Source organism: Carcharhinus amblyrhynchos, chromosome 10, assembly GCF_965287045.1.
Source record: "Carcharhinus amblyrhynchos chromosome 10, sCarAmb.v2.hapA, whole genome shotgun sequence".
In the NCBI taxonomy this organism is placed as follows: Eukaryota; Metazoa; Chordata; class Chondrichthyes; order Carcharhiniformes; family Carcharhinidae; genus Carcharhinus; species Carcharhinus amblyrhynchos.
Window position 1 is genome coordinate 52,744,406 of NC_137333.1, and position 14,459 is coordinate 52,758,864.

The following is a 14,459-nucleotide window of genomic DNA, read 5'->3' on the forward strand; positions in this document are numbered from 1 at the left end:
TTAAAAACATTAGACACGACAGCCTCATCTGCTTCACTAAGCAGGGAATTCCATAGATTCATAACCCTTTGGGTGAAGAAATACCTTCTCAACTCAGTCCTAAATCTGCTCCCCCTTATTTTGAGGCTATGCCCCCTAAGTTCTGGTTTTACCTGCCAGTAGAAACAACCTCCCAGATACTATCTTATCTATTCCCATCATCATTTTATACATTTCTATAACATTCCCTTCATTCTTCTGAATTCCAATGGGTATAGTCCCAGTCTCTCTTCATAAGCCAATCCTCTCAACTCTGGAACCAACCTAGTGAATCTCCTCTGCACCCCCTCCAGGGCCAGTATATCTTTTCTCAAGTAAGGAGACCAAAATTGTAGACAGTACTCCAGGTGTGGCCTCACAAGCACCTTGTACAGCTGCAACATAACCTCCCTGTTTATAAACTCCTTCCCTCTAGCAATGAAAGACAACATTCCATCTGCCTTCTTAATTACCTGCTACATCTGCAAACCAACTTTTTGTGATTCATGCACAAGGATACCCAGGTCCCTCTGCACAGCAGCATGCTGCAATTTTTTTATTGTTCAAGTAATAGTCCATTTTGCTGTTATTCCCATCAAAATGGATGACCTCACATTTATCTACATTGTACTCCATCTGCCAGACCCTTGTCCAATCACTCAGACTTTCTATATCCCTTTGCAGACGTTCAGTGTTCTCTGCACACTTTGTTCTACCACTTGTCTTAGTGTCATCCGTGAACTTTGACACTTAGTCTCCAACTCCAAACCATAATATCCTCAAAGAATTCCACTAAATTAGTTAAACATGACCTGCCTTTCAAGATCCCATGCTACGTCTTCCCAATAGGACAACTTTATCCAGATGTCTCTCTATTTCTTCCTTGAAGATAGATTCAAGCATTTTCCCTGCTACAGAAGTTAAGCTAACTGGCCTATAGTTACCCGCTTTTGTCTACCTCCTTTTTTAAACAGTGGTGTCACATTTGCTGTTTTCCAATTTGCTGGAACCGCTCCAGAGTCCAGCCAATTTTGGTAAATTACCAACAGTGCATTTGCTGTTTCCCCAGCATTTTTTTTAGTACCCTGGGATGTATTCCATCAGGACCAGGAGACTTGTTTACCATTAGCTTGCCCAACTCTGCTTCTTTAATGGTTGTTTCTAGGTCCTCACCTGCCATAGCCTTCGTCATCAATTTTTGGCATGTTATTTATGTCTGCTGCTGTGAAAACCAACACAATACCTGTTCAATGCCTTGGCCATTTCCTCATTTCCTGTTATTAAATCCCCCTTCTCATCTTCTATAGGACCAATGTTTACCTTAGCCATTCTTTCTGTATATTTGTAGAAACTTTTGCCATTTTTTTAACATTCTGAGCTAGTTCACTCATAATCTTTTTTCTTTATAATATTTTTTCGTGGCTTTCTGTTGACCTTTAAAGATTTCCCAATCCTCTAGTTTCTCACTAATCTTTGCCACTTTGTATGCATTTTCTTTCAATTGGATACCCTCCGTTATTTCCCTAGATATCCACGGCTGATTATCTCTTTTTTCAGTCCTTCATCATCACTGGTATATACTTCTGCTGAGCACTATGAAAAATCGCTTTGAAAGTCCTCCACTGTTCCTCAGTTGTCCCATCATAAAGTTTTTGCTCCCAGTCTACATTAGCCAACTCCCCCCTCATCCCATTGTAGTCACCTTTGTTTAAGCACAAGACACTGGTGTTGGATTTTACCTTCTCATGCTTCATCTGTATTTTAAATTCAACCATACTGTGTGATTGCTTCTTCCCAGAGAATCCCTAACTGTGAGATTATTAATTATTCCTGTCTCATTACAGAGGTCCAAATCTAGGATAGCTTGCTCCCTCAAAGGGTCTATGACACACTGACACAATGTATCGTGGATACATTCTATGAACTCCTTCTCAAGGCTGCCTTAACTGACCTGGTTTGACCAATTGACACATGTAGACTACAATCTCCCATGATAATTGCCATATCATTTTTACGTGCATCAATTATTTCCTTGTTTATTGCTTGCTCCATCGTGATGTTATTATCTGGCGACCTATAAGCTACGTCTATCCATGACTTTTTCCTCCTTACTCTTTCTAATTACCACCCAAATGGATTCAACCCGGTTCTCCATAGAACTATGTCATATCTCTCTACCATCCTGATGGCATCCTTAAATATCAGAGCTACACCACCTCCCTTACCTTCCTGTCTGTCCTTCCCTGGATATTTAACTCCCAGTTGTAACCACCCTGCAACCATGTTTCTGTAATGGACATTAATCATACTCATTTGCGATGATTTGTGCCGTCAACTCATTTACGTTGTTTCGAATGCTGCAAGCATTCAGGTAAAATATCCCTATTCTAGTTTTTGTACCTTTTTGAATCCTTAACACCTCCTGAACTCTTCTCCCTTATAACATTATTCGTAATTTTCCGTATAGTTGAAACCTTCTCCTCACATGCTTCCTATTAACCATTATACTTCGTTTTACCCTTCTCTTTTTCCTCCCACTTGCTAGTTTAAAATCCCTGTGACCACCGGCCCCAGATCTGTTCAGGTGAAGACCGTCCCAACAGTACAGATCCCTCCTGTTCCAATACTGATGCTAGTGCGCCATGAAATGGAACCTCTCTTTTCCGCACCACTTCTTTTGTCACATGTTCACTCCCCTGATTTTCTCATCCCTATGCCAATTTGCACATGGCTCAGATATAACAAATGGATCCTCCCACTCCAATATCCTTTCAAGCCGGTCAGAGATGTCCCTCACCCTGGCACCCAGGCAACATACCATGATGGCTCATGATCTGGTTTGCAAAAGATGCTATCAATCCCGCTAATTATAGAGTCCCCTACAACTACCACTTGTCTTTTTGCTCCCCCTTCTTGAATGGCCTCCTGTACCACAGTGCAGTGGTCGGTTAGCTCATCCTCCCTACAGCCCTCTTTCTCATCTACACAGGGAGCAAGTACCTCAACCCTGTTGGACGAAGTCAAGAGGTGAGGAATTCTGAATTCATGATCCCCCTATCTACCTCACCTGCAGTCAAACCATGCTGTCCCTCGTCACTGACCAAATTAGAGGTACTTGATTTACCAGGTGTGACTGCCTCTTGAAACAAAGCGTCCGGGTAACTCTTCCCCTCCCGGATGTGCTTCAGCATCAGAAGCTTTGACTCCAGCTCATCAATTCTGAGCCAAAATTCTTCGAGCAACCAACACTTGCTGCAGATGTGGTCACTACAGTTTGCAATGGTATCTGCCAGCTTGCATATCATACAGCAACAGCATATCACCTGTCCAGCCGTCGCTACTTAGTCAATTAATTTTAGTAGTTAGTTTAGCAATGTTCTTTCTCAAATTTTGTACAGATTTCCTACCAGCCAATTAGGTCACATTTTTTTCTGTGATGTTATTCAATTTTTTTGTCAGGTACAATGTATATAGTGCTCTGCCCTCCAACTGCTTCCTGAAGACTAGGCCACGGATCCTTGAGGTACGTTAGTTTCATTCTCACTCTGCTGCTGCTTCACCCTCCAACTGTTCCCTGGAGTCTAGGCCATGGACTGTGGGCAGCATAGTGGCACAGTGGTTAGCATTGCTGTCTCACAGTGCCAGGGACTTGGGTTCAATTCTGGCCTTGGGTGACTATGTGGAGTTTGCACGTTTCCCAGTGTCTGTGTGCGTTTCCTCCGGCTGCTCCAGTTTCTTCCCTCAGTCCAAAGATGTATGGGTTAGATTGATTGATTGGCTATGCTAAATTGTTCCTCAATTTCAGGGGGATTAGCAGGGTAAATGTGTGGGGTTAGAGGGATAGGACCTGAGCTGGATTGTGGTCAGTGCAGGCTCGATGGGCCAAATGGCCTCCTTCTGCACTGGAGGGATTCTATCCCCGAGAAGTTGGATACGCACTGTGCTGCTGCTCTGCCTTCCAACTGCTCCCTGGAGATTAGACCGTGGATCCCTGAGGTAAGTTAGTACTCACTGTGCTGCTCTGTTCCACCCTCCAATGCTCCTAGAGACTAGGTGTCAAGAGTAGCGTCGTAACTCCCAAGAATGTGAAATCTTTATTGTCCAGTGGAAAAGTAAATGAAGCATAAAACTGTACAGTTATCGACGAGGTAATTCTGCCCAATTAGCCTGTGTCAGTTAATCTTTATTCAACTATAATGTTTTCATTTTTTATCTCCTCTGTCACTTATTCACTCGCTCACACCCAGATGTAAACTGCAGCATGGTATACTAATATGTCTTGCCATACAGCCATTTCAAGTAACCCCTTCCCCCACCTTACTGTCACTATTCACTGCCAAATACCACTTATCCTCCTCCCAATTGCTTTTACCCAACTTGCCTAAGAGCCTCCGCTGATGTCTCAGCTGGCTGCTCTTGTTGCTTTCTTTCACCACCTTCCCCCCACCACCACCCAATTCCTCTCCACTTCCCATAGCAACTTAAAAACAACCTCTAGCATTACGAATGGTGCCTTGCAGCTTGCTGGTCATGTACTACTGAATCTGGTGAACCAACTTGCGGACATCCTGCTATTATCATGTGCTGCAGCACAAATCACCTCAATTTGAACTCAATTAAGTTTATAGGCTGATAAATTCTAAGATTTTTATTATTTTTTTTAAACTTATGCAGCATTTAATCAGCTCTGCAGATTGGAAATTTATCCAAATGTTTCCTGATGCCTAATATTTATGCAGTCTGGATCCATATGCAATAAAACACTTGCTTATTTGAAAATAATTGAAATTAATTCTTGAAATATTCATATGATTAATTTTTCTGAGGAAAAATGATTGGGACTGATTTTGTACAGTCGATGATGAACAGCTTCACTTCTGGTCATGATTGAGTAAAGGTCAGATTTGGACTTCAGATGTTGCTGCCCTGAGGAACTCCTGCAGCAATGTCCTGGGCCTGAAATGATTGGCTTCCAACAACCACAACTCTCTTTGTGCCAAGTATGATTCTAGCAATTGAGTATATTTTTCCACTGATCTCAATACACTTGAATCAATAAGTATAACTTTCAAAAGCTCAATACAATCTAGAACACATCAGTTTAGTTGACTGGTACACCTGCTATTGGACTTGAAAGCAAACTTGCACATGCTTTATAAAAGAAATAAATTGATGGGAAAAGATCTGTTTGTGTTCTGTGCTTTGAAATGTTCCACTTAAAGAACACTAGATGCAGATAAATAAAAACCTACTTCACATTTTCTTACCTCTTTCTTTAGCCATGCATTTTCCTTTACTTGTTGGTGGTTGTATTTACTCATATAACTTACAGCTTTCTGCACAGAAGAATAAATATATTTTAACGAGTCACATTGATGGGTGGTTATATTTTGCCAATATACTGCAATATTGAATGAACTATTCTCAAAGCAGCAGAGCAAGTAGTGAACAACAAGCTGTAATTAAATTGTATTTATTATGGATGCCATAACCTAAAAATTAGCCTGAGATTGTTTTCAGAATCAAATTCAGTACTGCACTGGCAGTGTGAGCTTGAATTAAGCGCCCTGACAGTTGGTCTGAGTTGTTGCTGCTAATTACATAGACAGCCATCCCAAATGAAGATATCATTATCAGCCTGTCAACTTCAGCAGTGACAGCTGTCAGCTAAGTCCCAGGTGGGAGTTAGGGGGCTTCAGGGGCTTGGAAGCAAGGGATGTGGGTGGGGAGGAGGGGGTAGATGATATGGGACATGAAGTGCTTCCAACACATGTGAGACAGGAAAGCAGTGTATGTTCTGCATGGTTCAACATTTTTATTTAAATAGTAGACTTGCAGTTGGAGGCTGTGCGAGCTGCTGAAATATCCTGATTCCTGCCCTGGTGTTCACTGTCTAATTTTTTGATGAGGCTCTTCAGCAGACAGTAAGCCCATAGTTTACTAATTTAAAGGAATTAAGGCACTCACTAGGATATTTGGGTGAAAATTCCCCACGAATTTAGCAAGATTACAAATACCTAGATTGGGTGCTGGCAATCCCAATACCAAAATGGTATGCTTTGCGCCTGTTTTTTGCCAGAGTAATATGTGCAACTCATACCAATTTCTATTCCTATAACACTTGGTCCTCATGATCTATAAATGTGTAAAATTTACGATCGCTGCATGGTAATGGGAAATCCTTGTCAGAAAGGACATTACAAACAGCATAGTGTATAGACAATTCTTTTCAAATTTTGTAAGCCATAAGAAGTAGGAGCAGAAGTTGGCCATTCGGCCTTTTGAGTCTGCTCCATCATTCAATGAGACATGACTGATCTGATGTGATAATCTTCAACTCCACTTTCCCACCTTATTTCCATAACCCTTGATTCCCTTACTGACCTGTCTATCTCAGCCTCAAACATACTTAATGACACAGCTTTTCCAGACCTCTGCAGTAAAAAATTCCATGGATTCACTGCGAAAAAATTTCTCCTCAGATGTCTCAAATGGGTGAACCCTTATTCTAAGATTATGCTTTCTGGTCTTAGACTATCCCACAAGGGGAAACAACCTCTCAGCATCTACCTTGTAAAGCCCCCCGAGAATCCTCTATGTTTCAATAAAGTCACCTTTCACTCTTCTAAACTCCAATGACTACAGGCCCAACCTACTCAATCTCTCCTCATAAGAAAATCCCTTCATACCCAGGATCAATTCAGTGAACCTTTGCTGCAATCCTTCCACTGCCAGAATATATTTCCTTAGAGAAGGGACCAAAACTATTCCAGGTCTGATCTAACTCGCGCCTTTAGCAAGACTTCCCTATTTGACAAAAAAGATTGACAAAAAAGTTGATAAAGGAGGGTAGAAGAAGCTATGAAGCTGGGCTAGCGCTTAATATAAAAAAGGATAGCAAGAGTTTTTATAAATATATAAAAAGGAAGAGGCTGGCTAGGGTGAACGTTGGTCCCTTAGCGGATGAGAAAGGGGACCTAGTGGTAGGGGATGGGGATATGGCTAAGGTCTTGAATAACTTTTTTGTTTCTGTCTTCACGGAGGAGGACGTGAATAATTTGCCGGGTGTTAGCGATGGAAAGGTGGTAGGACTGGAGGGTCTTAATGACATTACTGTTACTAGAGAGGTGGTGCGCGACAGACTGGAGGGGCTGATTGTGGACAAGTCCCCAGGACCGGATGGAATGCATCCGAGGGTTCTGAAAGAAATGGCGGAGGTGATAGTGGATGCCTTGGTGGTTATTTTCCAGACGTCGCTGGATTCCGGGGAAGTGCCGGAGGATTGGAAAACGGCTAATGTTACGCCGTTGTTTAAGAAGGGTGCCAGGCAAAAGGCGGGGAATTACAGGCCGGTTAGTTTAACGTCTGTGGTAGGTAAAATGTTAGAATCCGTCATTAAGGAGGAAATTGCGAGGCATCTTGAAGGGAATTGCTTGATAGGGCAGACGCAACACGGTTTCATTAAAGGGAAGTCGTGTCTGACAAATTTACTGGAGTTCTATGAGGATGTGTCTAGGGCGGTGGATAGAGGAGAGCCGGTGGATGTGGTCTTTCTGGATTTTCAGAAGGCGTTTGATAAGGTACCTCACAAGAGGTTACTGCAGAAGGTCAGAGGACATGGAGTTGGGGGTAGGGTGTTAGCGTGGATAGAGGATTGGTTGTCAAATAGGAGGCAGAGAGTGGGGGTCAATGGGTGCTATTCGGATTGGCAGTTGGTGACTAGTGGGGTGCCCCAGGGGTCGGTGCTGGGGCCTCAGCTATTTACCATTTATATAGATGATCTGGAGGAGGGAACCGAGTGTAGGGTGTCGAAATTTGCTGATGACACCAAGATTGGGGGAAAGGCAAATTGTGCGGAGGGTGTGGAGAGTCTGCAGAAGGATCTAGATAGGCTGGGCGAATGGGCCAGGAAATGGCAAATGGAATTTAATGTTGGCAAGTGTGAGGTGGTCCACTTTGGTAGGAAGAATGGTAGGAAGGACTATTACTTACGTGGTGAAAAACTGCAGCAGGCGACGGTGCAGAGGGACCTCGGGGTCCTTGTGCATGAGTCGCAAAAACCCAGCCTGCAGGTGCAGCAGGTGGTCAGGAAGGCGAATGGGATGCTGGCCTTCATAGCGAGGGGGATTGAATATAAAAGTAGGGAGGTCTTGCTGCAGCTGTATAGGGCATTGGTGAGGCCGCAGCTGGAGTACTGTGTGCAGTTTTGGGCGCCGCACCTGCGCAAGGATATTTTGGCCTTGGAGGGAGTGCAGAGGAGGTTTACTAGGCTGATACCGGAGTTGAGGGGGTTGAGCTATGAGGAGAGGCTGAATAAACTAGGCTTGTACTCGTTAGAGTTTAGAAGAATGAGGGGAGATCTCATTGAGACGTATAAGATGATGAATGGGATGGATAGGATAGAGGTGGAAAGACTCTTCCCGCTCAAAAAAGACAGTAGGACTAGGGGGCACAGCCTCAAGATAAAGGGGGGGCGGTTCAGAACGGAGTTGAGGAGGAACTTCTTCACTCAAAGGGTGGTGAATCTCTGGAATTCTCTGCCCGTTGAAGTGGTGGAGGCTGCCTCGCTAAATATTTTTAAGAAGCGGGTTGATGGGTTTTTGATAAGAGAGGGGATTAAGGGTTATGGGGAGAGGGCGGGAAAGTGGAACTGAGCCACGACAGATCAGCCACGACAGATCAGCCATGATCTTATTGAATGGCGGGGCAGGCTCGAAGGGCCAGATGGCCTACTCCTGCTCCTATTTCTTATGTTCTTATGTTCTATTTTTAGGGATCGCTAAATAATGGCCAACATTCTATTTGCCTTTCCTATTACCTGTTGAACTTGCATGCTAATTTTTGTGATTTATGCACAAAAACCCACAAAACCCTCTCTGTTGCAGCTTTCGGCAGTCTTTCTCCATTTGAATAATATTCAGTCCCTTTATTCTTCCTACCAAAGTGCATAACTTCTCATTTTCCTACATGGTATTCCATATGCCAAGTTTTTTGCCCACTCACTTAACTTTCCATATCTCTCTGCAGACCGTGTGAGTCATTCTCACTACTTGCCTTCCCAGCTGTATTTGTCATCCACAAACTTAACAACAGTAAAACATTCACTTCCCCTGTTCAAATCAATAATATATAGTACATAATTGTAGCCAAGTTGTAAAATTATTGGATTAGGTTTATACGGCAAATAGGATGTCTGTACTTTAGTGAGTTTATAAAATGCAACAATTATTAATTGAAATTAGTTTTAATTAATTACATCAATTTTAACTTGAATACAATAATCAATTTTCATTTTTGGAATATTGCTAAATGAATGCCATAAAACAGAAGTAATTAATAACATTATTGATCATAAATTGTCAAATGATATAGGGCTGTATAGGGCATTGGTGAGGCCGCAGCTGGAGTACTGTGTGCAGTTTTGGGCGCCGCACCTGCGCAAGGATATTTTGGCCCTGGAGGGAGTGCAGAGGAGGTTTACTAGGCTGATACCGGAGTTGAGGGGGTTGAGCTATGAGGAGAGGCTGAATAAACTAGGCTTGTACTCGTTAGAGTTTAGAAGAATGAGGGGAGATCTCATTGAGACGTATAAGATGATGAATGGGATGGATAGGATAGAGGTGGAAAGACTCTTCCCGCTCAAAAAAGACAGTAGGACTAGGGGGCACAGCCTCAAGATAAAGGGGGGGCGGTTCAGAACGGAGTTGAGGAGGAACTTCTTCACTCAAAGGGTGGTGAATCTCTGGAATTCTCTGCCCGTTGAAGTGGTGGAGGCTGCCTCGCTAAATATTTTTAAGAAGCGGGTTGATGGGTTTTTGATAAGAGAGGGGATTAAGGGTTATGGGGAGAGGGCGGGAAAGTGGAACTGAGCCACGACAGATCAGCCATGATCTTATTGAATGGCGGGGCAGGCTCGAAGGGCCAGATGGCCTACTCCTGCTCCTATTTCTTATGTTCTTATGTTCTTATGTTCTTATGATCAGAGTTGACTATTACAAATGTATAATTTGTAATTAAAAATTGAATACAAGGCACTTCTGAGCAATAACACCAGAACTCCTTGGATTACCAGTGTCAATGCTGCAAGATAGGATTTAGTTTCCTAGAATATTTTGGCTGTACAGCGAGGCCACAATTGGGGTAATCAATGATCATTGTCAATAATGTCAACACAGCGCATTCCTAGGTACTGTATGTCTGGCTGTTGTTAGACATATTTAATATTGAGGGGAATGATGATCCTTACTATTAAATTTTAGGAATCAAACTTGTGCAGCACAAGAGTTGCAATATTTTGTTGCATAATAAGAACAAAATGATAAACCGAACATTTTAGTTACCTGTGCAGCAATTGCCTTTTTATTATCCATTTGCTCCCTTGTTAATCTGTCAATATCCTCCTTTGCTCTAGCTAAGGCTCTGTGAAAATGACCTTTAAAACAAAGGTAAATTTAAACATGAAGAAATCACAGCTGCCCAATAACTTTGGATAAATTAACACTTGGTGTAGTGTTAACCCATATACCAGTAGATCCCTTATTTAATTCCTTGCATGTATTGAGTTTGTAAAACTCATCTGGAGCGATGAGTTTTACAAACTCATGAAGTTATGCATTACAAAAGTCAGATATTTCAGGATAATTAAAGGAAAAAACACACAAGATAGAAACATATTCTAATATTCACTGGAAAAAAATCAATCCACAATTTTCTATTAAATGAAACGATATAACTTAAACCCATATATTCTTACTCACTGCAGCTTGATCACAGGATCTAATGTACCTGCATGCTAAAAAAAGTTACCTTAATTATTTGGAAATGCCAGTAAGCTGTTGACTTTTTATAAGTTTACTTGTTCCAAGTAAATTCTTCCAGCTAAAGGATTCAGTTTGATAATACTGTCTCTGAGTCAGAACGTTATAGGTGCAAGCCCTACTCTACTGAGGAAGTGCAACATTATCAGAAGTATTTAAACTAAGGCCACATCTACTTGTACAGGTAGATGTAAAAGATCCCATGTGCTTCGTACGTGAGATTTCATAACATAGGCATGTATTAAATTATTGCTTCAACCTATGATAAAATAAAGTAATGAAGGAAAGGAAGCAAGCAATCTGCTATGAGTTCTGCCCAACAATAAGCCAGTGTAGCTTGGTTATTGTTTCAATGTTGTTGCCAAACTTCAGTAAGGTTTGACTAATCTTACTGAACCTTGATGAAGCTTTGTTTCCCTATGACAAACTTGAGATAGTTGGTATGGCTTAACTTCAAGCGATATATTAGGAAATATTTACAAAGATTTCAGGGTGAGCACATGGTATTCAGGACACTTAACTTTCAGACTATTCCACACTTAGCTCTCTTGGAGCCTCTTGGACATTTGATTACTGATGTCACAATTACATCATTAGTACCATCATGGTCTCAATAATATATCCATTAACACATTACTCTGCTGTTGCCTTGGGGACTCGGAATCCCAGTCAAGTGATACTGAAATCCATATACTAAGTTTAACATCTACACATAAAGGAAGATGCAGGTGTTCTTGCTATTGCACATTTACTATTTCAGAGGCTTTGGACAGAGAGAGAAAGAGAGATTCCCAGAGAAAGAAAGAGAGAGACAGAGAAGCAGCAGCTGTTGTGAGCAGCAAGGGAAAGACCACTTTCTGTTGGCTACAAGGCAGGATGTAGGTGGAACTTGTTATCTGGCCAAAAAGAAGGAACTGGCAGAGATTTAAGGACACAAGGAGATTTTCCCTGGTAAGACTGGGAGAAAGAGTCACCAGAGTGGGCCGTACGGCTAGAAATTGGTTCTGGAATTCCCAGAAGATTGAGGGAAAGAATCTTCAATGATCGCTAAACAATTACAACTCAGAAACGTGGAGCAGCTGTTGGAAGCTGGGAGTGAATTTGGACTATTTCCTGTAAAGATCACAATTCTGCAGAGAACGTGCTCTAACATGCATATGTGACATGGGATTATCAGTCATGTTAAAACATTAATAAGGGTTATCTTTTCTGTAGTTTAGAGTATTAATTCTCATCTAAATAATTTTTAGTTGATTTTGGTTTTAATTCATTTGTAACAGTAAATGTCTTAAAACTCAAAAACATGTATGATTCCTTTAAGCTGGTCACTGGGAATCATAAAACATGGCACTACACAACAGTGAAAGTTCTACAGCTGTCCCAAACGTCTGTTCTCACTCAACACCAATATATAATCTGCTTATAATTTCATTTGTTGTATGTGTTGTCTTTCTATATGTAAATTTGCTACTGTTCTTGTCTGTATAACAAGTGCACTTTCAAAGCATCCCAAAACTGGAGCCAGGAAGGACTGAATAGTTGGAGGTCAGATAGAGAGACATTTGAGATCAAGAACAAATACCTGGGGAAAGCAAGATTGGGGTCAGAGGCTGCAAAAGACGAGTGTCAATATGCAAAAAAATCAAAGTTGAGAATTTCAGAGAAGGGACAGACAGGGGACAGCAGCAACTGAGATGCTGCTTTACACGAAATTAGCTTACTTTTTAGCAGGTGACCTTTAGTGTTGGTTTCCCTGAATGCAGACATTGCAGGTGGGCAAATCAATACCGCAGCAGCGACCTGATGCAGGTGTTAGACCCCTTATTTGCATATGCAAATAATTAATATCTGATTTTATCATAGATAAAGTATGCTAACGTATTTTGGGCACTTAGAAATTGGGTCAGGTGCTACACAGCTTCCAAAGTCATAAAGCATTAAACATACCTTCAATGTCACTAAAAGTTTTCACCAGCTCTACAAGTTCATTTTCTCGAAGTTTGATAATTCTAGCATGTTCAATGCTTCCAACATTCTTGTACTCTAGCCAGTAGGCCTTCACTTCTTTCTCCTTTTCAATTTTCTGCTCCAGATCTTTTATTGTGGATTGTAGCTCTGGCTCAAACAAGAAAATATACTCAGTGTTGATCAGAATTCTCAGCTTGTTGGTCTCTAGCTCTTCAGGTTTGTTAGATAATCACAAACAACAAAAAAAGAGCAGTCTGGCAGCACAGCAGATTGGTATACAATAGCAACTTGCTTTGAAGTAGGTAGTTCATTTCCATCTCTAAAAATGGGAGGAGCTCATGGATTTATTAACCTCTAAATTAGAAATAATTCATTTAGCTACCTCTTCCCTGCTCTCAACCAAGCCACAGTTCTCTCAGCTTGTACTCACCACAGCCTTTAAACATGGCCTGTTTGTAGCTTCTCAAGTTCTTCTTATCCATGAGCCCTATCTTCTGCTCCCTTAACCATCTTCCCATTAATTTTTTTACATAGGATATATGATACAGAAGAAAGCCATTCTGGCCATTGAATCCATCCTGCTGTTATATTCTACTTGAGCCTCCTTGTATTTTTCTTCATCCGCTTCTATCATCGTGACCCTTCATTGCCTTTTCCCTCGAACGCTCGGCTAGCTGCCACTTAAATACATCTATACTATTTGTTTCAACCACTCCCTATGGTAATGAGTCCCAAATTCTCACCACTCTTTGGGTGAAGAAATTTCATCTGAATTCCTGCAAGTTACAAAGAAACACAATCTAATGTTGATGACCTTTGGGTTTGCATTTCTCTACACAAAAATAATTCTCTCTCTTTCCAGTCTGGCAAAATTATAAATTTAAAGATCTCTTGAATCAACCCCCTCAGCTTTTTTTTAAAGAGAAAAGAGATTGTCAATCCTTTCCAGGTGTGTACATCCATGTACTTCTGGTATCATCCTGGTAAATCTTCTCTGCATGCTTTACATTGCCACAATCTCCTTTTTATAACTGCACGCAGTACTCTTTTCCTTATTTCTCTAATGCTTTTCTGACTAGCCCCTTATTCTTAAAATTCAACACATCCTAACCCACATCAAAATCCATTTGTCTCAGAGATGACCTCAACTGCCATTGTACTGACTTATGATTCACCTAATTTCTCTGATCTAAATTCCAATTAAGTCCATGGCCTTGTTTCTTGAGCACAACAACTTCCACTCACACATACCCTGCTCCTCCAACACTGGCCTTTGGTGCATTCTCCCTTTTTTAGCTACTTCATTAAACATCCTTTGGTCACTTAGGTCCCATTCTCTAGAGTTCCTGAATCCTTTAGCTTCTCAACTATCCTGTCCTCCTTTGACCCTGTTTAAAACTCTCTGTTTTGATTAGGTTTTTGGTAAGCCTCGTATGTACTCATTCATTTCTCTGATTGGGTTCCTTGCAAAAATAAGTTTTTTTTAATATATTAGATGCATAATTTAAGGGAACATCACAATAATTCTTTACAAGGCAACAGTTGGAGAAAGCACCAGAAATAAAAATAATTTTGCCTTGCTATCTTCTTTTGCCACTGAAAACCTAAAACAAAATAATCTTCTTAACTATATCATTTTTTTTTGTGTTAGTCATG

The 14,459-nt window shown here is 41.2% G+C and overlaps 1 protein-coding gene across 1 annotated transcript in view; it reads right to left on the reverse strand.

The window, feature by feature from the left end:
• ccdc83 (coiled-coil domain containing 83) overlaps nucleotides 1–14,459 on the reverse strand; it is a 63,075-nt gene that overhangs the window by 17,907 nt on the left and 30,709 nt on the right. The window contains exons 5-7 of the mRNA XM_080197893.1: nucleotides 12,783–12,950; nucleotides 10,359–10,450; nucleotides 5,286–5,354 (exon numbers count right to left, since the gene is read on the reverse strand). Coding sequence (XP_080054019.1) covers nucleotides 5,286–5,354; nucleotides 10,359–10,450; nucleotides 12,783–12,950 — 329 coding nt within the window. The remainder of the gene's footprint in view (nucleotides 1–5,285; nucleotides 5,355–10,358; nucleotides 10,451–12,782; nucleotides 12,951–14,459) is intronic.